At 37.5% G+C, this 24,384-nt stretch overlaps 3 protein-coding genes across 7 annotated transcripts in view; 1 reads left to right on the forward strand and 2 right to left on the reverse strand.

Annotated features, from left to right (window-relative positions):
* LOC126830219 (histone H4 transcription factor) overlaps positions 1–17,502 on the forward strand; it is a 38,467-nt gene extending 20,965 nt beyond the window's left edge. For 3 of the 4 annotated variants that reach the window (XM_050560565.2, XM_050560566.2, XM_050560567.2), the window contains 5 exons: positions 10,544–10,621; positions 11,273–11,393; positions 12,685–12,823; positions 13,737–13,867; positions 14,884–17,502. In XM_050560565.2, coding sequence (XP_050416522.1) covers positions 10,544–10,621; positions 11,273–11,393; positions 12,685–12,823; positions 13,737–13,867; positions 14,884–15,436 — 1,022 coding nt within the window. In that variant the 3' untranslated portion in view covers positions 15,437–17,502. The remainder of the gene's footprint in view (positions 1–10,543; positions 10,622–11,272; positions 11,394–12,684; positions 12,824–13,736; positions 13,868–14,883) is intronic. The other variant, XR_008788939.1, reaches the window with a different exon arrangement.
* LOC126830222 (11-beta-hydroxysteroid dehydrogenase type 2) overlaps positions 1–24,384 on the reverse strand; it is a 94,708-nt gene that overhangs the window by 11,298 nt on the left and 59,026 nt on the right. The window contains exon 1 of one of the 2 annotated variants that reach the window (XM_050560570.2): positions 1,019–1,400. The exons of the other annotated variant lie outside the window; for it this stretch is intronic. Within the exon in view, the coding sequence (XP_050416527.2) occupies positions 1,019–1,346 (328 nt within the window). The 5' untranslated portion in view covers positions 1,347–1,400. Of the gene's footprint in view, positions 1–1,018; positions 1,401–24,384 lie in introns of those variants that run through there. 2 annotated transcript variants of the gene reach the window in all.
* Positions 19,450–22,533, reverse strand: LOC126830220 (uncharacterized). Its single transcript, XM_050560568.2, has 2 exons — positions 22,405–22,533; positions 19,450–21,014 (listed from the first exon to the last, which is right to left on the reverse strand). Exon 2 carries the CDS (start codon positions 20,999–21,001, stop codon positions 19,481–19,483), a length of 1,521 nt encoding a protein of 506 aa, XP_050416525.2. The 5' UTR covers positions 21,002–21,014; positions 22,405–22,533; the 3' UTR covers positions 19,450–19,480.

Below are 24,384 nucleotides of genomic sequence, written 5' to 3' on the forward strand. Positions count from 1 at the left end.
TACATGATTTGATATTTGTTGTTAATTTATTTCAATGTGTATGTATTTTTTCTTGTCCGCAGGCTTGTCTTGTGTGTAGTGCGGTCCGTCTGCACTTAATATTAGACTTCAGAGTAGAACATTTGCCCCCCCCCCCCCCAATAAAAAAAAGAAAATGGCGACAGGTACGGACGGTGAAACATAGACTAATTAATTTTTCAAGGGATTCCACTGTGGTTAGAATCATATATGGAGTCTTTAACGAGTACGTCATTCAGTACATATTTCTAATAGGTCATTATTTATCTTTTACTATATGATAGTACTAGATTATAGACAAGAGTTATAAACAGGTACCCCTATAAATCATTATTTCATTATTATCTATAGTTTATTGTCCTATCTAGTTTGATATACCCCAATAAATCATGATGAAACACCATTCATTATTATATAGTTCAATAAAACTCCTGCTTTAAAATAAGGCCTAGTTACGCTGTATAGAAATGATATGGGGAGAGAGAAAAATGAGGTTTAACGTTCCCTCGACAAAAACTAGGTCATTTTGGGACTAACATATGGTTCAATTTTATTCCAATAATTCGTGTGCGCGTAGGGGGTCTTTAGCAGTGGGAGGAAACCTGAGGACCCGGAGAAAACCCACGAGGTTTTACAGGAGTAGGGTCGCCTCTCCTCGTGGGTTTTCTCTGGGTCCTCCGGTTTCCTCCCACTGCTAAAGACCCCTACGCGCAAGCGAATTATTGAAATAAAATTAAAGCATATGTTAGTCCCGAAATGACCTAGTTTGTGTTGAGTTGACGTTAAACACCATTTCTGTCTCTATCTACGATTCAAAATAGCTTAAATGACAATCAGATACTAGTAATAATAAAAGGGAAGTTTTGTGTTTTTTTTAAATCGGTAAAAAAAATAATTGGGGAAATTTTGGTTGCTTCTATGTATACTGCACTTCTCTGAGCATTTTAATTTTTTTTTTTTTTTTTTTTATAAGAAAAAGAAAATCTAATGAAAGTCTTACCTGTAATTAAAACAGCCTTGCCATCAGCAGGTAACCAGAGCATAGGTATTTTTTTGATGAGGTAAATTCCGAGACAAAGGTTAATTATAAGGCTGAATCCAGGTGTAAAAACACAAGGTAAAAAGAAAGTAGAGAGTGAGATACCTAACACATGAAATAAAAGTTTAAAGTTGATATTTACAGGCGTGTATAAAAGTTTAACACACAGGTAACTCAGGTAGATTAATACAGGTAAACAGGTAACTAAAATATGATCAAAGGTAGAGAGACAAAGTGTAAATATAGACGATGATGACATTATTGGTATAATGATAATATCGCGGGCCATGGTGTGTTTTATAAGATAACCTGTGTCCAATATGAGAATATTTCTAGCTAACTGTGTTTATATACTGTAGTAGTAGTGAGAGCAGAGAGTTAATCAGGGCTCAGACCATATATTATGTTTATTTTATCAATTGTCTAGTAGGAAGACTGGCCAAGCCAAGTAGTAGCTACAAGTGGACTGGTCTATTTATTTTAGGGTATACAGTGTTCACATTCATTTTACACAAACTCTCTCAGTTTTATAGAATTAAGAGTTGGGCAATGAGCAGTGCCTAGTTTTTGGGATGGGATGAGAAATCAAAGTCCCATAAAAAGCTACGTACCCTTAAAATTAAAAATTTGTAGAATTGAGAGTTTGGCATGGATTATTGCCTAGTTCTTTGGATGGGATGAGAAATCAAAGTCCCGTAAAAAGCTACGTACCCTTGGAATTAAAAATTTGTAGAATTGAGAGTCGGGCAATGAGCAGTGTCTAGTTTTTGGGATGGGATGAGAAAACGAAGTCTCCGTAAAAAGCTACGTCCTGTGTACCCTTGGAATTAAAAATATGATGGTGGTTGCTGTATGTTTATTAATATAATGATTAGAGTAGGTATATGGAATGTTATATTGTGTTAACCAGATGGTGTTTAGATAGATAGACCAGTGTTTATATGTTTATATTCTAGTACACTGTCAAACAGATGGTGTAAGAAATAGTAGAGGGGGTGTTTATATGTTTACATCAGTACAAGGGTCGGGGTCGTTGGTATGTTTACAGTTTAGTATGACGGTACATCAGTACAAGGGCCGGGGGCGTTGGTACCGTATGTTTACAGTTTAAATGAAATAATATGAGGTTTAAAGTCCTACTGTTCAGCTCCTGGCTAATGAAATGAAATGGGGGTTTAACGTCCTACTGTTCTGCTCCTATACTGGGCTAGTAAAGACAGGCATACACCATACCGTGTGCTATGAGGGGAAATTTTGCCCGGGCAGCGACACTATGGCCTACTCTTATATCGAATTCCAACTGCCAATGAAATGAAATATGGTTTAACGTCCTACTGTTCTGCTCCGACTAACGAAGACAGGCAATACGCCCTACAGTGTGCTATGAGGGAAATTTTGCCTACACTTACGTTATATCAAATCCCAACTGCCAAGGGATCTTTTACGTGGTCTCAAATGTGTACACAGGACCTCAGTTTTTCATCCCATCCGAACAACTAGACAGCTGTCCTTGTCAGACCATCTGTCCTGCACAACTGACAAATTGATGAAGCTTGCTAATGGCAACAAGCATCACAAATATTTGGGCGGGGCGGACCTTGGTATTTCGGACCATCCAATCAACTATACAAGGTACAGGTACAGACTTCATGTGAGATGTTAGTTAGATTACTGCTGAAAAATATTTCCTTTACAATATTTATCTTTCTTTTTACAGTCTTTGTCCTCAGACCTGGCTATTATCATTTATCAGACAAAATATCACGGCTCTAATATAAGTCGCTATTTAGTAAAATTGGCCACCTATCATAAAATACATCATTTAAAGTGGGGGGTTGGATAACCGAATGGTTAGCATGTGCGCGTTGTATCATAAGGTCTGTCATTGAGTCAAATGGCGTGGTTTTGATTTCCCCGGTTGTACGTGACAAGGAGTAAGGTCGCCTGTCCAACCTCATGATTTCCTCCAGTTTTCTCCCACTGCTAAAGACCCCTACGCGCAAGCTAATTATTGAAATCAAATTGAAACATACGTTAGTCCCAACCTAGTTTGTGTCGGGTGGAGTTAAAATCTGTCATTGTGTCTAGTGGCGTGGTTTCGATTCCCCGTTTGTTGTACATGACAAGAAGTAGGGTCACCTGTCCAACCTCATGAGTTTTCTCCACTTCCTTCGGTTTCCTCCTACTGCTAATAAAGACCCATACGCTAGTATTTTTATACGCCCACATTTTCATGTCCGTCCGTCCACAATTGTTTGTGAACAGTCTACAATTTTTATCCGATTTCAATGAAACTTGAAATATAGGTTTATCACCCAAAGATATCGGTTCCTTTCGATATTGGCATGTATCGGACTGTAACTTCATGGATTATGGCCCCTGATTGTACGAAAAATCACGTTTTTAGCTTGTGAACACTGTAGAGGTCATAATTTTTATTCGATTTTGTTGAAACTTGAAATGTGAGTTTATAACCCAAAGATCTCGGTTCCTTTCGATATCCGCGCATATCGGAACGTAACTTCCTGAATTATGGCCCCTGATTGTACGCAAAATTGCGTTTTTAGCTTGTGGACCCTATAGAGGTCTTAATTTTTATCCGATTTAAAAAAACGTATTATTATATCACCGTTACACCCTAAGGACAACTGAGTTCAAATTTCATGAAAATCGGTTTAAAACTGACAGACAAATTGGCCGCCTGTCTAGTCGTTTGGATGGGGACAAAAACCGAGGCCCTGTGTATACATTGGCGTGTACGTAAAAGATCCCTTGGCAATTGGAATTCGATATAAGAGTAGGTCATAGTGCCGCTGACTGGGCAAAATTTCCCTCATCGCACACTATGAGGTATGCTCGTCTTCATTCGCCCAGTCGGAGCAGAACAGTAGGACGTTTAAACTTACATTTCATTTCATGTCTTGTCTGGTCTTTCCAGGTTTTGTTTGGGTGCAGTGCGGGGTTCCCCTGCACTTATTTTTATTGTCATTACATGTGGTACATGTATATACAAAAATCCTGTTGTTTACTTTTCATTATTTGTGTCAACCAAATGATTTAAATTTGTTTGTATTTTTGAATACTATCATGAATTAAAAAAAAATTTAAATCGACAATAAGTTTAACATGGTATTGTTAGCTGGAAGTAATAATATTTGTAGAATTAATATTCTGTAGAAACACTAGTAAGTTGAGACCAAGTCTGACAAAATAAAGAACGCTGGCACCAAGTCCAGATACTGGTGCCATAAACAAGAAGGTCAGATTTAAGAGATTTGCACTCAATAACCTGCAGTGGAGACAAATTGGTTTACTTTATAAAAATGATAATAAAATTCCTGGAGATTTAGAAATGTTTGGGGTAATTAGAAGACCTCACAGAGTTCTTTCGGTTTGTGAGGTCAGTAAGTGCAGATAGCTTCCAGTTTGGTCTGGGTTTTGTTCTGGATAATCCGGACTATGTTTTTTATGTATAGGGATAATATAAGCCACAAATGATTTGTCCTGGTTAATCAAGACCACCTAAATTTTTAATACGAGGTGTTGTGATATGGTTGTGTAGAGCTGAGCTAGGTCATTTTGGGACTAATATACGGTTTATTTTTGTTTCAATAGGGGGTCTGTAAACACTGTAACTCAGGTATCATTTAATCTTGTGTATTTAGCACTAATTTCTTTCACATTCATTCAATATCAATCCTTGTTTAAAAATTCGTAAAAATTATTTAATTTGTACAAGTGTCCAGTTTAAAGCTGACCATTCAATTTTGATAATGAGTGTCCAATTTACAAGTGTTTAATTGTGCATATATCTCACGCCTCCAATGCTATGTTTAAATTCCAGGTGTACCGGTAGATATTAAAATAATAATTGGACCATAATTTAATGGTTTCACTGACCAGTTGTTTGTTAAATTTAAATCTTAGTTGAATATAATCCTTGGATCGAACACCGAATACACTGAGAGAAACGGTGAATAATAATAAATTATAAATCGCCAATGCCGAATTCCGATGACACATAACATCGGTTGAAATTAGGTCAGTAAACCAGCGGCGATGCTAGTTTTAGTTTTAAACAGTGTTTACCGTTATGATTTTTTATTTTATACACATGCTGACACAGGCTTATTTTTTAAAAATATTGTCATTATTATCATTGAAAGCTATATATGTATATGGCACAGTCGTATTGAATTTGATTGTAAAGCCATTTCAATTATGGTTGTCACGTGATCACTGTGCTGTGTGTCTATCGTGGACGAATGAATAAAAACATTTGCAAGTGACGTGATAGAACCAAAAAGCTACAAATTGTGTTATGAAGAAATATGACGGTGCCGTATCAGCTTATATCTAATAAAAAAAAATAAAAATACTAATTTATAATTCAGTAATTTATTCAGGAATATTACTGACATAAATTTCAAACCGGTACATTAATTAAATATGGAAAATTTTCCGAACGTGTTACATGTCCGGATAAGTGGTTTTGACCGTTGTAAGTACATACACCATTCCTCTATATTCTGCCAGTCTTTGAGTCAACTGGCATGGTTTCAAATCCCCGGTTGTACATGACAAGGAGTAGGGTCACCTGTCCAACCTCGTGGGTTTTCTCTGGGTCCTCCGGTTTCCTCCCACTGTTAAAGACCCCTACGTGCAAGCAAATTAAAGAAATAAAATTGAACCATGTGTTAGTCCCGAAATGACCTATTTTGTGTTGAGTGGACGTTCTCTATATATATTCTGGTGTTTAAACTTTTATTTGTGAGACTCTGTTAAAATCAGGATAGTACCTTTAAAGTGTGTGAACCACTTTGCCCTTGGTGATGTTGTAAATGGCTATCTTGGGGGTTACAAGGTCACAGTCAGAATGTGATTATTGATTTTGTGATCTCTTTGATTTAATCTGTCCGTTTATTATACATCTCAAGTTCTAGTTGTCTGTCTGTATATTGAGATGGGAGACAGTACAATGAGGTATTTGGACTCGGTGAACTCGATGTAAGCTTGTCTACAAGAGTTTTATGGTCCATTCTGGTGCTCTTTAGTTGAGTTCACACTGCTAAAATATTGTCTGGCATCCAGTGTGAAAAGTACAGGATATTTGCTCTTGACTGATAATCAGTCTTTGGTTGGATGCAGCCAGCGATAACCATGGCGACCTAAGGATATCATCAGTATAAATACCTGTATCCTTACTTTAATCCATCAGGTCTTTGATTGGATGCCACCAGTGAAAAAAAGCATATAACCATGGCAACCCCAGTTGAGATGGCCGATCACCTTTGGCTTATGGTTGTGGTTTTGATCCCTGGCTTGAAGTAAGGGGTTTTCAGCGATTTCCGATAATTTTTGCCAGAGTTATGGCCCTTGATCACTTTGAAAAATCTTGTGGGCGCTATAGAGGCTAAAGTTAATATCCGATTGACTTTAAATTTATACACAGTGTTTAATGTCATGAGACGAAGAAGCCTATTGATTTTCAACGATTTCTGATAATTACTGCCGGAGTTATGGTCCTTGATCACTTTGAAAAATCTTGTGGCGCTATAGAGGCTAAAGTTAATATCCGATTGACTTTAAATTTATACACAGTGTTTAAGGTCATAAGACAAAGAAGCCCATTGATTTTCAGCGATTTCCGATAATTACTGCCAGAGTTATGGCCCTTGATCACTTTGAAAAATCTTGTGGACGCTCTAGAGACTTAAGTTATCTGATTGACTTTAAATTTATACACAGTGTTTGAGGCCGTGAGATGAAGAATCGTATTGATTTTCAATGATTTTGGATATTTACTACCAAAGTTATGGCCCTTGATCACTTTGAAAAATCTTGTGACGCTCTAGAGGCTAAAGTTATAATCCAATTGACTTCAGATTGATACACAGAGTTTAAGGTCTTGAGACGAACAAGTATATTGATTTTTAATGAACCTTTATGACTTGGAACAGCTAAATCCATGATGTTAAAAGTTTTGTATGCTAAACGTTAGCATGGGGTAGAATTTTATAAAAACCAAACAAATTCTAATGGTTTTCTGATAATTACTTATTGAGTTGTTACACTTAGTCAGATTTTAATGTATTATAAATGTTTCATTACCGAAAAAAGTAAAAATTTGCGACAACTTTTGTTGATTGCCTGGACGATATAGCTGGTGTGGGCGTATGTTTCGTTGCCTGGCAACCTATCTTTTTTGTTTTTGATCAGATCACTGCAGGAGATCCTTAGAAAAAACATTGATTTACTGAAGAGATTTATTATGATTTGTAACAAGTTTGCATTGATATTATTTGACTTAATTTTTAGGACATTAATAAATCTTTCAAAAAAAAAAAAAATCACACTAAGTTCAGCTGCTTCAAGTGTAAGAAATGAGGAAAATACATATTGCTTTCCAAACAACCTTGAACTCCTTTATAATGTTATAATCTTTCCTTATTTTACTATATAGGCCATAGTTATAGACTATATATACAAGTTGCAGGGTGCTACCGACCCCAGGCTCACTAATGTGGGGGGCATGGGTTCAATTCTGGTATAGGTATTTTCCAGAATGGCTTCCTGTTGTCATTGGGGAAGGAGGGGAGAGGGAGAGGCTGGAAAGGAACATCATCTAATCATTTGGATGAGATGCAAAACCCTGTGTGAATATTTGTGTTACAGAAAAGAATCCTCAGGGGCATGAATTTCGATATGAAGGAAGTTACAAACCACATGCTCCCACCTTTCTGTGAAAAAACAAAATGCTTTTATTTTGATTTTGGTTAAAAAATTATTCAATCAGTCAATTAATTTTGCCTGGGGTTAGAATTATAGCCATTAAAAGTTTTCAATTGATTTCACAGACACTTATAAATCAACCAATTCCCCATGAATTTTTTTTTATTTACCTGAAAATAACTTACACTGTAACCTGGGTATCATTTAATCTTGTGTATTTAGCACTAATTTTTCTCACATTCATTCAACATGCCAATTAATCATTATACATAGACAATGATCAATTGGGATGTTTATTTTTTAACAGTGATTGGGAAATTAAACATCAACATTAAACCCTCACCTTTGAAATGGACACAAGTACAAATTAGATTTGAAATTGGGTGATTTTAGGTGTTTTTAAAAAATTTTCAAACAAAAATTTTATATTATGTGAATGTAATAAAATTTAGGAATAAATACATAAGATTAAATGATACCCAAGTTACAGTGTTACATAATAATAAGTCATCCCATTAGAAAACATTTTTGACCTTAGAGATATATGTATGTGAACCATTACTCTGATTTTAATTTGAAAGGGTTTATCATTCACAGTTCTGTTCCCCCTTGTCAGTGATGCAGGATGGAGGGCTTGACAAGGACAGCTGTTTAGTCATTGGATTGGGACGAAAAAAACAAGGTCCCGTGTACACATTGGCGTGCACTTAAAAAATCCCTTGACAGTTAGAATTCGATATAAGAGTAGGCCGTAGTGCTGCTGTCCGAGCAAAATTTTCCTCATACCACACTCTATGGCCTATGCCCATCTTCACTAGCCCAGGACGTTAAACCCTATTTCATTTCATTCACAGTTTTGTTTGTACTAAGGCTTTGTTTTTCGGAGGAACACCAGTCAGGGTGGTTGTGTGGCCAAATGGTTCAATGCATGTGCGTTAGAACATAAGGTCTGTTATGGAGTCAAGGTCTGTTTCGATTCCCTGCTTGTATATGACAAGGAGTAGTGTTTTCACCAGGTCCAACCTTGTGGGTTTTCACCAGGTCCTCTGGTTTCCTCAAAGACCCCTATACACAAGCAAATTATTGAAATAAAATTGAATCCCAAGCTAGTCCCGAAATGACCTAGCTTGTGTTGCCAGTACAACCGTGTGGGTTATTTCCCGATCCTCCGGTTTCCTCCCACTGCTTAAGAACCCTACGCTCAAGCGAATTATTGAAATAAAATTGAACCATGTGTTAGTCTCAAAATGACCTAGTTTATGTCAAGTGGATGTTAAACCCCTTTTCTCTCTATTGAAATAATGAAGTAGTACATGCAAGAGATCTACGCAAAACAAACTCGACAAGACAGTATCAGTTTCTTTGATTACACAGATACGATTGATTTACAATATGATAGATTGTAACCGACACAAGTACCCTGTGATTTGTTGCTGGGAGATATGGAAATGTCCTACTTACTGGGATAATCTCTGTAAACATATCCTAGTACTTTCAGTTACATTAATAAAGTCACGAGGGGCCAGAAGGCCAGGGCTAATGATAATGTTATTGGTCGTACCTAACAAAATGTCCTGCACTATAATCTGTACTGATTGGACAAACTAAAATATATTAGGTTTCCCTTATTGCATGAAATCCACAGTTTTATGGACATAGCTTTAAAAGTTAAACTGTTTAATTGGTATTTAATAGATATATCTAATAAACTGTTTAAAGATGGGTTCCCAGAATAGTATTTATCGGGTGGTTATTTCCAATAAAAGTATGGTAATTTTGGTATATATGGAAAGTAGAGATATCCAAACTTACTAGAAAAATACTGGATTCCCCGAAAAACACTCATGGAGCGTATAGAGGACAAAAATGTAAGAGATCCCCAACGATTAGGAATTTCTGCACGCGTGATGTCAAAGGTCACCCACGAACATTGCGCACTTGATGTACACATTGATAAACTTTATGAAGAGTTAGACGTACAACACTTTCTGAGATAAAAATGATGGAAAAAGACGCGGGTAGTGGATAATCTGAGAATTTAATTTGGATTCGATATTTGTAATAAATAGTAAGTGATTAAAGATATATCTTATGTAAACATGACCTGGTTTGATCGAATTTTTATAGCAGGACATTCCTTCGCAATTACAATGTTTGAGAAGGATTTGAAGCAAAGTTCTGACAAATTGATTAGTTTGGATATGTTTTTAGTCCATATATACCATTAAATCACCCAGTTTGTACGCGGGAACCCATCTTTAATTGATATTTAATAGATATATCTAATAAACTGTTTAATTGATATTTAATAGGTATATCTAATAAACTGTTTAATTGATATTAATAGGTATATCTAATAAACTGTTTAATTGATATTAATAGGTATATCTAATAAACTGTTTAATTGATGTTTAATAGGTATATCTAATAAACTGTTTAATTGATGTTTAATAGGTATATCTAATAAACTGTTTAATTGATATTTAATAGGTATATCTAATAAACTGTTTAATTGATATTTAATAGGTATATCTAATAAACTATCTTATTTATACTTTATGAATATGTCCCCAATAAGCTGTTTTATTCATATTTTCTGAATATGTCCAATAAACTGTTCAATTGATATTTTATAGAATGTATTAAGCAGTTTTATTCATACTTAATGGATATATCTAATAAACTGGGTTTTTTTTAACATTTTATGGATATATCTAATAAACTGTTTTATTGGTATTTTTTGTATATTTTTAGAACAGTTATATCAGTGTAGTCATTGTAATAAAAGATTTGCTACGGCCAGAATACTTCGAGATCATATGCGACATCATGGTAAGTTTTAATACAAGGCCTGATATATTAATGAGCAGATGTGAACAATTATTCACCTTGTTCATTCAACAGATGGGACAAGTTAATTCTAAATTCAACAGTGTACCGATTTTCATGCACGCCTATACTCCCTGCCCTCCCCCCCGCCAAAAAAAAATCCAACTCAAAACATTGACTGAAGTGGGTCAAATGTAGGAGTCTAAAATTGCATATAGCCAAAACAATAGACAAACAAGCCATTTTATTATCCAATGGAGTTGGCCAGATTCTTGATCTAGATGTTTGTGACTCTGGTCAAAGGTATAAAGTGATGTATAGGCTCTTATATCAAAATGGGGGTAGCGGGGGTGGCTGAATGGTTTAACATGTGTGCTTTAAAGGTCTGACATTAGGTCAAGTGGCGTGGTCTTGTTAGTCTAAAGAGTGGTTCTAAGAGTCCTTCGGTTCCCTCCCGCTGCTAGAGACACCTACACGAAAGCAAATTATTGAAATAAAGTTGAACCATAGGTTTGTCCCAAAATAACCTAGATTTTGGCGATTGGACCATAAATCCTATTTTTCTCTCTTTCTTCAAAATTTGCCTAAGATATTGGGATAATATTTGTACCTTAACTGTATTACGATTTTATATGTATTATGATTTTATTTCAGTAAACCATTATAAATGTCCATTTTGTGATATGACCTGTCCAGCTCCTTCTGGTTTAAGATCCCACATCCGATATCGTCACACCCAAGAAAAACCCTTCAAATGTGGTCATTGTTCACATAGGTATCGTATTATCTTTCTCTAGGTATCGTAGTATCGTATTATCTTTCTCTATCATAGGTATCGTATTATCTTTCTCTATCATAGGTATCGTATTATTTTTCTCTAGGTATCGTATTATCTTTCTCTATCATTTTTTTCTGTCAAAATATTTTTTCATGGAAAAAAAACCATTTACCATGCATGCCCTTTTCCAAAAGAGTGTTTTCTAAAAGATGCATTATGTGTAAGAGCTAAATCTGCCTATTGCAAGTCTTTCTTTTGGCTTCAAATGCTACGTTAATTATTAATTAGATATTTATTCACATGATAAGCCTATAATCAACTCTCTAGATCATTGGATTTGAACACCAGCTAGATTTTAAAAATTTTAACAAATGAAATAGATAATCAAGACTAAGTCTCAGTTGTCAAGTACCATTGCTATGATAATAAACCATCTATGCGATATCTTGTCAAAAAATCAATCGGTGATAACTTCGCTAAGAATAAAGTAATTTGAAATTTTCAAATTATTCATTTTAAATTATCTATTTTCGAACTATTATAGCAAGAATGGTTAGCTCTTTATCAAATTCTTACATAATGCATCTTTAACCTCAGGTAATATATAAGTGGACAATCTATAATTAGACTACAGTTCTAGTCAGGGTGTAGCTGACATCTGATTTGTTCCAGTACATTATCTAGTTATATTTTTTCTGAGACTGGTATAGAAACCCATGTGTGTTATATACGTGTCTTCCCCCATGGGGTGGGCGAACGGTTAGCACGTGTGGGCTGTATCATAAGGTCTGTCATGGAATCAACTGGCAGGTTTTTGTACGGTCGCCTTTACAACCTCGTGGGTTTTCTCCGGATCCTCCGGTTTCCCCCCACTGCTAAAGACCCCTATGCGCAAGCGAATTATTGAAATAAAATTGAACCATATGTTAGTCCCAAAATGACATAGTTTGTGTCGAGTGGATGTTAAACTCTCTCTCTCTCTTCTCCCATAGATTAACCCAGGGGTTAGTGGAGTGGAGTGGAATGAGACCACTTGGGATATCGAGGAATGTGCGTTGGGTGACTTTAGATCATAATGTCTGTCATAGGTGCCACTGTTTTGGTTTTCATATTCGGCTTATCTAATTTCCAACTCTAGACCCTTGTATGAACGTCAAGATATATATACCAGTTCTGATATGACCTGTTATTATCTCTGTCGATTGATTCAAGTAAATATATGCTGATCGAGTTCCTCCACATTTTTTTGTTGTCCAGATAAATATAGAACTATGAATTTTTATTCCAGTGCTAAAAGTGCTGCTGATTTACGTCGACATTTAGATAGTCACAACGAGACGGCTTTGTTCCGATGTCAGGAAGAGGATTGTAATTTTGATGCTCGAACCTATCCCGCCTTAGCTTCTCATCACCTTAAAGTGCATCAGGTAGTAATAAATTCCTGTGATATGACCATTTGTAGAAACAACTGCCAGCATATATAGTTCCTATCACTATAGTTATTGTATATAAGGCAGCTAAGTGGGTAAGATGCTGGCTCGCTAGCCTGGAATTCGGGTGTTCTATCCCTGCATTGGCTGACAAAGTTCATCCAGGTTTCCCCTTGTCAGTGATGCAGGACGGATGGCCTGACAAGAACAGCTGTCTAGTCGTTCAGATGGGATGAAAAACCAAGGTCCCGTGTACACATTGGCGTGCACATGGAATTCAATATACGAGTAGGCCGTAGTGCTGATGTCCGGGCAAAATTTCCCTCATAGCACACTGCATGGCGTATGCTCGTCTTCATTAGCCCGGTATAGGAGCAAAACAGTAGGACGTTAAACCTCATCTCATTTCATTTTATAAGGCAGCTCATACATACTGTTATATCTGAAAAATTACTAAAAATTGAAGGGAGACAACTCTCTTTAACTTCTTGGCTAATCTCCAGTTTCAATGTTTGACTAGGTCTTATTTATCTGTCCAAAATTCATTTTAAATATATTTTTATGGTTTTGAGGTGAATAAAAATATAAGTACACAGGTCCAATTTGATGATTTTGGGTGAATTTAAATGATTTTTTACTAATTTTTAAACAAAGATTTGATAAATGAAATGTGAAAGAAATTAGTGCTAGATATACAAGATTAAATGATACCTGGGTTACAGTGCAATGAAAAGCCTGAATTCTTCACATATTTTAATTTAAGTTATATGCAATTAGTAAATGCAGAAGGTGCAGAAGGATCTACATGCAAACAAAACCGATAAAAATCAAAGATAAGTAGTTTATGTAGAAAGAATAATATGATTAAATCAATTAGCTGGTTGTTATTGTTTGTCTATATTATTTTCAGAATTCTAAGTCAAGCCGCCACAAGTACGCTTGCCATGTATGTGAGAGGAAGTTTAGTCGTGGAACTATTTTAACAAAACATCTTAAAACCAAACACAAGTTTAAATGGCCATCAGGTCATTCAAGATTCAGGTTAGTCCATGTTTAAATATCTCAGTAGCAATTTGGCTTTGATATATTCATAAAATATTGTATAATACTATATTTAAAATAACTTTAGATGTTGCATATAGACCTCAGTGTTCTGTCCTATTTAAAAATTAAGGTACACATTACCTGTTAGTGGACTGCAGTTGATCAGTAATAAACCAGACTGGATCGCTAACCTGGAGGCGCATGTTTGCTCCCAATGTTGACTGCAAAAATTCATCAAGATTTTCGGGCATGGTTTCCTCATGTCAGTGATGCAGGACGGAGGGCCTGACAAAAACAATTGTCTAGTGGTTAGGATTGGACAAAAAAAAAAACGAGTTCCTGTGTACACATTGGAGTGCACGTTAAAGATCACTTGGCAGTTGGAATTCGATATAAGAGTAGGCTGAGTGCAGCTGTCCAGGCAAAATTTCCCTCATAGCACACTGTATGGCATATACCAGTCTTCATTAGCCCAGTTCGGAGCAGAACAGTAGGACGTTACACACATTTCATTTCATTTACCAGGAGGTGTCGGGTCCCCTCCCTGGTTTGGCCAAGATAGTTCATCAGTTGGGAGCCAGGGTGGCTCAGTGAGTACCGTGTTCGATCCTGCTGATACCTGAGATAGTTCATCAGGATTTTGGGGCATGGTTACCTCTCGCCAGTTGGGGGGAGTCCAGCAAAGACAATGTCTAGTTGGTCAGATGGGACAAAAAACTGAGACTATGCACATAAAAGAATTTTTGGAACTGGAAAGGGTAGAGGGTAACGGCGCTGTCCGGGAAAAATTCCCCTTGTTGCACACTTTATGGCATATGCCTCTCTTTATTAGCCCAGTCGGAGTAGTAAAGTTGGACACCATTTCATTTTATTACCTGTCAGCCGTGTAGAACCAGACTTGAAAAAATAAAAAGTGAAAATATATGTATATATGCCATATGCCTTAGTATCGGAAAGTTTAGTGCAGAAAAATATCGTTTCTATATAAAGATGGTGGTATTATTATTTTATAGGTATAAGCTGCATGATGATGGATATTGGCGACTACAAACTGTGCGTTACGAGAGTATCGAAGTCACAGACCAGTATCTTAACGACTCGAATATAGAGGAGAATACGGACCATGCAGCACCCATTGAGTCAGCGGGTAACCAGGAAGCTGACGTTGCTATGGAAACGGAAACATCCCAGGTTGCATTGGAGAGAGAAACTGACGAATCAGACAATCTAAATCAGGAACATTATAACCTTGACCTTTTGGGTCAAGTTGCGTTGCAGAATAGCCAATCAAGTGACCAGTTAAAAACAATATCAATAGCGGATATCCATCAATCAGAAGATCAGGAAAATACGCGACCTGTTTTTATAAATGTTGAACATGCTGGTGAAAATGTGCCGATGAATCAGTCGGTGCCAAATAACCCCGAGTACACAGAACTAACGTCCAATCAGTCTTTGGTATATGAAGACCAATCAGGAACAGTGTTACAAACTTTATCTGTTGTTAGTGTCTCTAACGCTTGTCTTGATATGCCAGTTATTTATAGTGAAAGTACGGGAAATTGAGGACATTATTAAAGTTCTATTTCCTTCGACAACACAGATGTACGTGTATAATGGCCATCTTGTCAGTGTAAAAAGGGGAAGTTACGACGATTTATTTTTGAAGTTGAATCATAGTTACCTCACACGTTTCTCAGGTTTAGTTATAGTATTATCGGTATAGTTATTACAAGTAGACCCTTTTATATTTCGAGGAGAGTGTCGTATAACTGTTATTACATGTAAGTCCTACTATATTTCAAGGTAGAGTGGTATATAACTGTTACATGCATGTAGGTCCTACTATATTTCAAGATAGAGTGTCATCTAACAGTTATATGTAGGCCCTACTATATTTTAAGGTAGAGTATTGTATAACTGTTAAAGGTGTAAATGATTGACTTATTCAATGGGTGCATGTCATCATAATATACAATGGTAAAATTACAATTTATTGTATTGCGTAACCTACTATTTGCTAAATTTGGATATGTAACCATTAGTTTTATTCTCTTTATGACATTTAGTAATTGGAACATAATCAAAGAAAACTATTTATGAAAAATAATTACTATGGTTTATTACACTGTGAGGTTTCAACAATTTGTTATCAAGTCTTATCAAGCATATAAACAGAACCACTGAATTACGTAAATTCCTCTCATTGTAATTTTTGTAAGTTAAATTGCCTACAGGTATTTGTCTCCACGCTAAAATTCTTTCTCTTGGCATCGAAAAATGTTGTCTCTACATTTCAAGTTTTGATTCTCAAATGGAGGCAATAAATTGAAAGTAAGATTGAATAGAAATAACATTCAGTTTATTGACTTGAGCTAGGAAATCCACATACTTAAATATTCTAGACGTGTGAATGGTGTAACCATTGTGTAAATTGAACAAGTGTTCGCATGAAAGTTTATGATCTCGTTCCCTACAACAAGGACTTCAATATAAGATAAGGTAGGAATTACTGTGCAGCCCTTGTTTATAATACAGGGAATAGAGTGGCCAATTGGATCATAAGGTCTTGGAGTCTGTAACAAGGAGTTCGACATCATGAGTTTTTTCTGGGTACTCCTATTTTCTTCCATTGCTGTCAGAGTTATGCCCCTTGATTATTTTTTTTTAAAGTCTTTTGATACTCGAGAGGCTAAAGTTATTATTGATTTTAACTTTATGTCAGTGTTTATGCTAAGACAAAGAAACCTATAAATCTTCAGCGATTTTTGATAATTACTGTTGGAGTTATGGCCCTTGGTCAGTTGAAATATCTTTTAAGCAATATTTATGGGCTGTTCAGAAAACTAAGTGGGTGAGATATGTTTCGTTGCTTGGCAACCAATATTTTTAGAAATAAATATTATGTATAGGCATGGAAAATATAATTTTTTTGTTATTATGTCATTGACAGGGTCCCAGATAAGGCATGCATGAACCTCCTGGCTGAAAATGTCACTTGTGCCCTTGCATCACTAGTGAAAGATTTGCATATTCTAGTCCTTGTCTGTCACACTTACACAAATTTAATTTTGAAGATACTTTATGATAGAGATTAGATACAGAGCTGGCAGTTCTCACTATAATAGTTAAAAACTAGATAATGTAAAGGGTATTTGCTGAAAATTTTAGTCAAATTGATCTACTCTGAACCGAGAATTTAAAGATTGAATTTTCGGCCTAGCCTCGATTATCATTACTAAAGTTGGTAGATAAAAAACATAGTCTAAGTTATCCATTTCATGATTTAATCATGAATGAAAGTTGAGCAGCCAATCGGATCCTAATCCAGTAAATATTGCAGGCTAGCGATGACATCGAGAGTTGATTATGGCCTGCATAAGTTAATTAATGTCTAATTAATAATTTAGATAACATTTCAATAAGCAGATTTAGTTCTTGCATAATGCATGTTTAATGTCAGTATGGTAGATAGTATGGCACAAACATATTTAACATAATAAATCAAATTATATGTTTGATATAGAAAGCCCAGTCAGCCCCTTTATCCAGGCCCTGTTCGTCTGTTTATCAACAACTCTGTTTACTTTCTGTTTTATCATTGGAGAAGAAATTAAAACTGTTAGATTTTATATATTTGTGTTTTGTTTTCCATCTGTCCCTGCACCCTGGGGGGTTGGGGGGTGGATGGCCGATTGGTTAGCATGTGCGCGTTGTATCATAAGGTCTGTCATTGATCCAACTAGCGTGATTTCAAATCCCTGGTTGTACGTGACAAGAAGTAGGGTCGCCTGTCTAAGTTCGTGGGTTTTCTCCAGGTCCTCCGGTTTCCTCCCACTGCTAAAGACCCCTACGCGCAAGCAAATTATTGAAATATAATTGAACCATGTGTTAGTCCCGAAATGACCTAGTTTGTGTCGAGTGGACGTTAAACCCCATTTCCCTCTCTCTCTCCCTGCACCCTGCAGTACTGATGACTTCACATGGAGTTTATAGGTGTACCAGTAATTAATTTTCAATCGAAAGTCCAAACTCTTGTAAACAAGATCAATGATACATCTTGCTTTGATTGATATACTAAATTGTTTGAATGGCATTTAGTAATTGAACTAGAGTATACAAGTCACAATTCTATGGGATACAATTACTGCTTTTTACTGCTTGATAATGACGAGAGAGAGAGAGAGAGAAATGGGGTTTAACGTCCACTCGACACAAACTAGGTCATTTCGGGACTAATCATTCGCTTGCGCGTAGGGGTCTTTAGCAGTGGGAGGAAACCGGAGGACTTGGAGAAAACCCAAGAGGTTGGACAGGCGACCCTACTCCTTGTTACGTACAACCGGGGAACTGAAACCCCGTCAGTTGACTCAATGACAGACCGTATGATACAGCGCGTGCGTGCTAACCATTCGGCCATCCAACCCCCCTGATAATGACAAGAGAAGCCTAGTCGAAACGTCGCTCAGTAATAAGCAGTGATTTATATACTACTTTGAAAAGTATGAAATGGTTGCAATGACTGTAATATGACAAGGGATTTCTTTGTGCATTAAAATCAATAGTTGCCATCCATATATGTCAAGTTCCATGATGATCCATTCAGAATTGCCGTCTGTAGGCGATAAACACAAAATTTGGGTGTTGCTGGGGGTCGGGGCATGCTCTAAAATCAACAGTTGCCGTCCTTGTGGTAGGGATAAATATTCCAAGTTCCAAAATGATCCAATCATAATTCCAGCATATACGCGATAAACACAACCTTATTATTACAATAAAAGTATTCGGACAAATAGACACGGCTCTACCCAAACTTCTGTTCTAATAAATCTACCAAATGTTTTTATAAAGATTAGGAAAACGAATATATTCTACAGAATTGAACTCTATACTATCTGAAAGGTATTTAGTTTAAAACTTTAAAAAAAGATATCAGGAAGTGACGTCATGGGCAAAGATAGACCAATATTAGACATCAAAGGAAACTTTGATTTCTCGGTCATATTATATGCGGTTTTCACCAATTGGTAGGTGTTTGCATGGACCTTATAATATATTATAAGTCTCATGGTGTTTGTAATTCACATGTTTTATCTCACGCATGCGTATGGCCTAATTTTAAGCTTAAGATTGAAAACGGTGAAAATTCGGAGTATAACTTTTTTATTGTTGAAGTTTTCGACTTGAAACTTTCAAAATCCGTTACAATGATTGGATTAAGCCAGAAATGTCATAAAAAAAAATCCGATTATCTCCCTTTTGAAAACGAGGTCGGGTTTTCAACTTCTTTACTTTTGCGTTATTTAAAAATATTTGTCAATAGGAATCGTCTATTAACTTTTCAGAGCAATCTCTTTAAGGACTAAATCTATTTCATAAGGTCAACTCCAAATTATTTCGTCATGGTCGCTGAGATGTAAATAAGGTTAGGGCACGTTCTTGTTGACGAGTTTATGGGTTTGGGTTAGGACTACCCCTGTTTACATCTCAATCTTTGACCAAATCGTTTTGTACACTAAGGTTGTGTGCAATTTTAAAAAAAAACAACCAAAAAACCCCAGGAAATTGGAAAGTTATAAGCCAAATATATTTATTACATTAACAGAACAACTACAATAAGTCTCTTTTGGTATCTTCCCTTCCTACCAGATGACTTTTCAATAATTGAGGTCTTTTTAATTCTACGTTCATCCTCCACACCAGATTGCCTTCTAGACCATCCATGTTCATCCATCCCAACCACGAACTAAACTTCATCCACGTTCCATAGAAATACGGATCATTCGATTCCAGATTCTCGTCCGGAAAGAACACATCGACCAGGTTAACCGCCCACTGCTCGGTTCCAGTTGCGTTGTCATAGTATGAGAAGGAATCGTAACCGACCAAGGCTGTTTCTCCCAGATTAGGTACCGGCAGAGACCACACCGAATCATCTCCAAGCATTAGTGTCTTCTGATACACCCCTTGTAGAGGCGGAACATAATTAGTTTGATTCGTGAAAGGATTCTTCCACATTTTCAAGACTTTCTCGGTTTTAGGATCCATGTAAGATCCTGTAACATTGACCAGAAGCTGCGGTCCACCTGGCGTCAGTCCGACCTTGCATGTCAGAACGCCCTTTACTTTGAACACGTTCTTGGAATACTGACCTGGTATTTCAGAATACACACGACCAGTAAACACCACCTGAAAGGAATCAAGTTTTGCCAAGCTTTCGTAGAGTCTTGGATCAAGATGTTCCGTTTTGGTTCGTAGGTTTGGGACGATTTTAACATCCGGTATGATAATATCCGGTTGTCCATCTTTGCGTCTCTGGTCAATAACAGCTTTAAAATTAGACCACGAAGTTTGGTTGGGAACGTCGTAGGATCTTGGTGCGTCCATAAATTGCGGGTATTTGCTTTTTACTATCGCCATTATATCATCTGGAACGTCAGCTAGACCATTCAAACACTTCCAGTTGGTTGATATGTAGTACATATGTCCCGGTTGAGGACCAAACTCCAACCAGGGAAGGAATTGAGATCTTCTTCCCCAGGTGCTAGTGTAGTTAAGATCATTAATCTGTGTGTCGGCCAGGGTACTGTATCGGGTATAAAACTGAAATAATTCATCAGCCTCATAGGTCGGACCTGCTGTAAATCGAGGATAGTGTTTGGGATCCAACACGTTTGGGTACTGAAGCAAGATATCGTCATTAAAAGCAACCCGATCGTTCTCCAACACGACAAATGGAGTGATCGGTCCATAAGTAAAATTGGCGTTCACGGGGTCGTTATGAATATCAAAAACTTCATTTACTGTCTGTGTAGCATGATTCTCGAAAACATCCAATATTTCCCCCGTTTTATAATTCCTGTAGACTAGAAATTCCCTGGACAGGGACAGATAACCGAACGATTTGGGAACCTTTCTTGCGATGTTGAATCCTTCTAACAAGAAGACTTTCTGTAACCCCGAGTCTTCGAATCGGATTAAAATGGTTCCATTGATATAGTTCACTGTGCTAACCCTAGGATCCAATGATCCCGTTGTTCTGGTGACACTGTCAAGGTTGGTTTTCGGGTTATTGAGATCGAAGGCCGTGACCACCACGAACAGCCAACAGATTACCACAAGATTTTCCATCCTCAGGATTGTCCTGAATAAGAGAAAAGACATTATCAATGAAAGGTGGATAGAATGGAAGACGATCATCGAATTGGAACCAGGTTAAGCTTCTCATCAACATAATATTTCCATCATCGTTGCAATGGTGGTGAAATGGCTGCCCAGTGGTGTTTCCCGAAAATTTTAATTCTAGGTATGGGTTTTGACTTTAACCCCACAGAACATTATAATGCGAATCTTGGAACCTTACCACACAACTTTTGAGATCCCAGTACCAAGGCCAGTGCAGTTCGACCGCGGTCTCAGCTCGGACGGGGTGTCATTCAGAGTGTTAGAATACCCACAATAAGAAAAATGAAAATCAAACGTCGCTCTGGACAATTGTAACTTTACAATGCCAATGAATATGTAGATACGTACGCTGTTTTGAATCAGCTGTTTGTCACGCCTTTTACCCTGGTGGAAAGAGATAGAGCGGGGAGGGTGTATTGGGTTTAACGTCGACTCGACTTAAACTAGGTCATTCCGGGACTAACATATGCTTCAATTTCATTTCAACAATTGGCTTTCGCGTAGGGGTCTTTATTAGGGGTGGGGGGAAACCGAATGGTCGGAGAAAATCCACGGAGTTGGACAGGAGATGCTACCTTATCGAAATAACATTACTTGACTCAATGACAGCTCTCATGATCTAAAGCGCACGTCCTAGATCACTCGACCACACAAACTCGTTCACATGGGGTAGAGACATGAGAGAGACAGAGAAATGGGGTTTAACGTCCACTCGACACAAACTAGGTTATTTCGGGACTAACACATGGTTCAACCCTATTTCAATAATTCGCTTGCGCGTAGGGGGTCTTTAGCAGTGAGAGGAAACCGGAGGACCCGGAGAAAACCCACGAGGTTGGACAGGGGACCTTACTCCTTGTCACGTACAACCGGGGAATCGAAATCACGCAGTTGACTCAATGACAGACCTCATGGTACAGCGGGCACGTGATAACCATTCGGGCATCCAACCCCCAGGGTAAAAACATACTTTCGAAAGTATATACAAGTAACTTTGAATCAGCTGTTTGTCATACCTGTTTGTATTAGTTCCGTCGCCTGATAAGGACAGCTGTCTAGTCGTTCGGATAGGACAAAAACCGAGGTCTGGTGTACACATTGGCGTACACGTAAAAATCCCTTGCCAGTTGGCCATAGTGCTGTTGTCCGGGCAGAATTTCCGTCACTGTATGACGTATGTCCGTCTTCACTAGCCCAGTCGGAGCTTCCGTCACTGTATGACGTATGCCCGTCTTCACTAGCCCAGTCGGAGCAGAAGAGTATAACGTTAAACCCTATTTCATTTCATTACTTCCGTGTTGTAAGAAAACTCATTCACAAATATAGAGTATACTATAGAAACTACCTACCTTTTTCCTTTAGTCAGTTTAACACGGACCACTGCGAAACAAACCACACTATATTAGACCATGGGTTGAGGTCACTGTGTAGAAGTTTCTATGTCCGCGCTGGTCAACCGTCTCACTCGACACGACGTGAAACTAAATCTGTTATTTCAACACGTGCTGTTTTACATAAGGGAAATGTCACCGAGGTACGATCTATATTTATCAAACAGGTTTACAGAATCCTAACCCGTATTCGCTAACCGAGAGCCGCGGTGGCTCGGTAAGCAAGGCGCTGGCTCGTTTGGTCGGGGCGTGCACGTAAAAGAACCCTTGACAGTTGGAATTCAGTATAAGGGTAGGCCGTAGCGCCGCTGTCCGGGCAAAATGTCCCTTATACCACACGGCATGACGCATGCCCGTCTTCATTAACCCAGTCGGAGCAGAACCGTAGGACGCCAAACCCCATTTCATTTCATTTTGTTGGCCTTGGACAGCACTTGACATAACCCCATTCAGAATCGATTTAAAAATTCGTTAGTCTGTTACAGAACGGCATGGAATTTATCTGAAAACAATCTTTTCGATCACGTGGTTTCAGTAGACAGTCCGTCACGTGGTATCAGTAGAATAGAATCACGTAAAGTCTGTTATTTTGAGACTAACACAGGGTAATTTAGTTTCTATTGTTACATGTGTAATGCATGAGTAGGAGGGGCAGAAGCTTGTCTTCACATCCTAACTACCCAGAGATCGGAAACATACATATAGTAAAAACTGGGCGGATTGTCCTTTGAAGAACGGTAGTTATGATACGTTGGTTTATCTAGAAATGGATATGATAAAAGAGATTAATAAAATATAGGTCATTTATTATTGAATTAATATAATTATACATACCGGTATATGAATGACTATTGTACATACACATGGAGTGGTCTGTATTCAAACATATACAGGTGTCTTAAAAGGGGGACAGGGTATACGCGCAATGTGATTGACATGTAGGCCTACCTTTAATATTGGGTAACTCAGTCAGGTGTATCGGGTTTACAAACAAAACTCACTTTCACATTTTTCAAGAACTAAGTGAATCGTCACACACTCCTTTCAATGGGCTAATTGAAGAGGAGGGCGGGTCAGCGGAAATCAAATGGGGTTTAACGTCCTACTGTTCTGCTCCGAGTGGGCTAAGGGCTCATGAAGACGGACATACGCCATACAGTGTGCTATGAGGGAAATTTTGCCCGGACAGGAGCCCCATGGTCTACTTTTGTATAGAATTCATACTGCCAAGGTTTCTTTTACGTGTTGGCCAATGTGTACACGGAATGTCGAATTTTTACGCACCCTCCCAAATGGATAACATTTCACGTGGTTCCAGTGCGATTGGCAGATTCTGATCTTCATTTTTTTATAATCATATAGTTCATTCAGCGGAGAAGGGGACTGAGGTAGCGTCCAATCGACATAAACTAGGTCATTTCGGCACTAACATATGGTTCAATTTTATCTTAGTAATTCGCTTGCAGTTGGTAGGAAATCGAAAGACCCGTAGAAAACTCATGATGTTGGACAGGCGACATTTCTCCTTGGCACGTTTAAGTGAGGAATCTCAACCATGACACTTGACTCAGTGAGAGAGACCTTTTGATTTCTTACGCATGCGAAAAAGTACAAAGCGAATTTTGCGAATTCACTACTGCCTATTTTTTCGGGCAAAATGCTTGTCTTCTGATCAGACTGACTTCAAAGAAATATAACAGGTGTCTGTGCAGTACAACGTAATTTACGTCTGATTCTAATAAAGACAATTATGTAAGACACAGAGAAAGAGCTGTCCGTTTTTGTTATTATACTTCAAAAATAGATAATGAAAAATGAATATATTGCAAATATCGACCGCATTACTTTATTCTGGGCGACGTTATGAGTGATTGAAATTTTGACAAGATTTGGTCTAAATAGCTTCGAATGTCAAGTACCGTTGCTGTGATAGTAAAC

Source organism: Patella vulgata, chromosome 8 (assembly GCF_932274485.2).
Source record: "Patella vulgata chromosome 8, xgPatVulg1.2, whole genome shotgun sequence".
Lineage (NCBI taxonomy): Eukaryota > Metazoa > Mollusca > Gastropoda > Patellidae > Patella > Patella vulgata.

Bases quoted from the DNA above. Each gene is read 5' to 3' on its own strand.
- LOC126830220 (XM_050560568.2), bottom strand. From the start codon at position 21,001: ATGGAAAATCTTGTGGTAATCTGTTGGCTGTTCGTGGTGGTCACGGCC.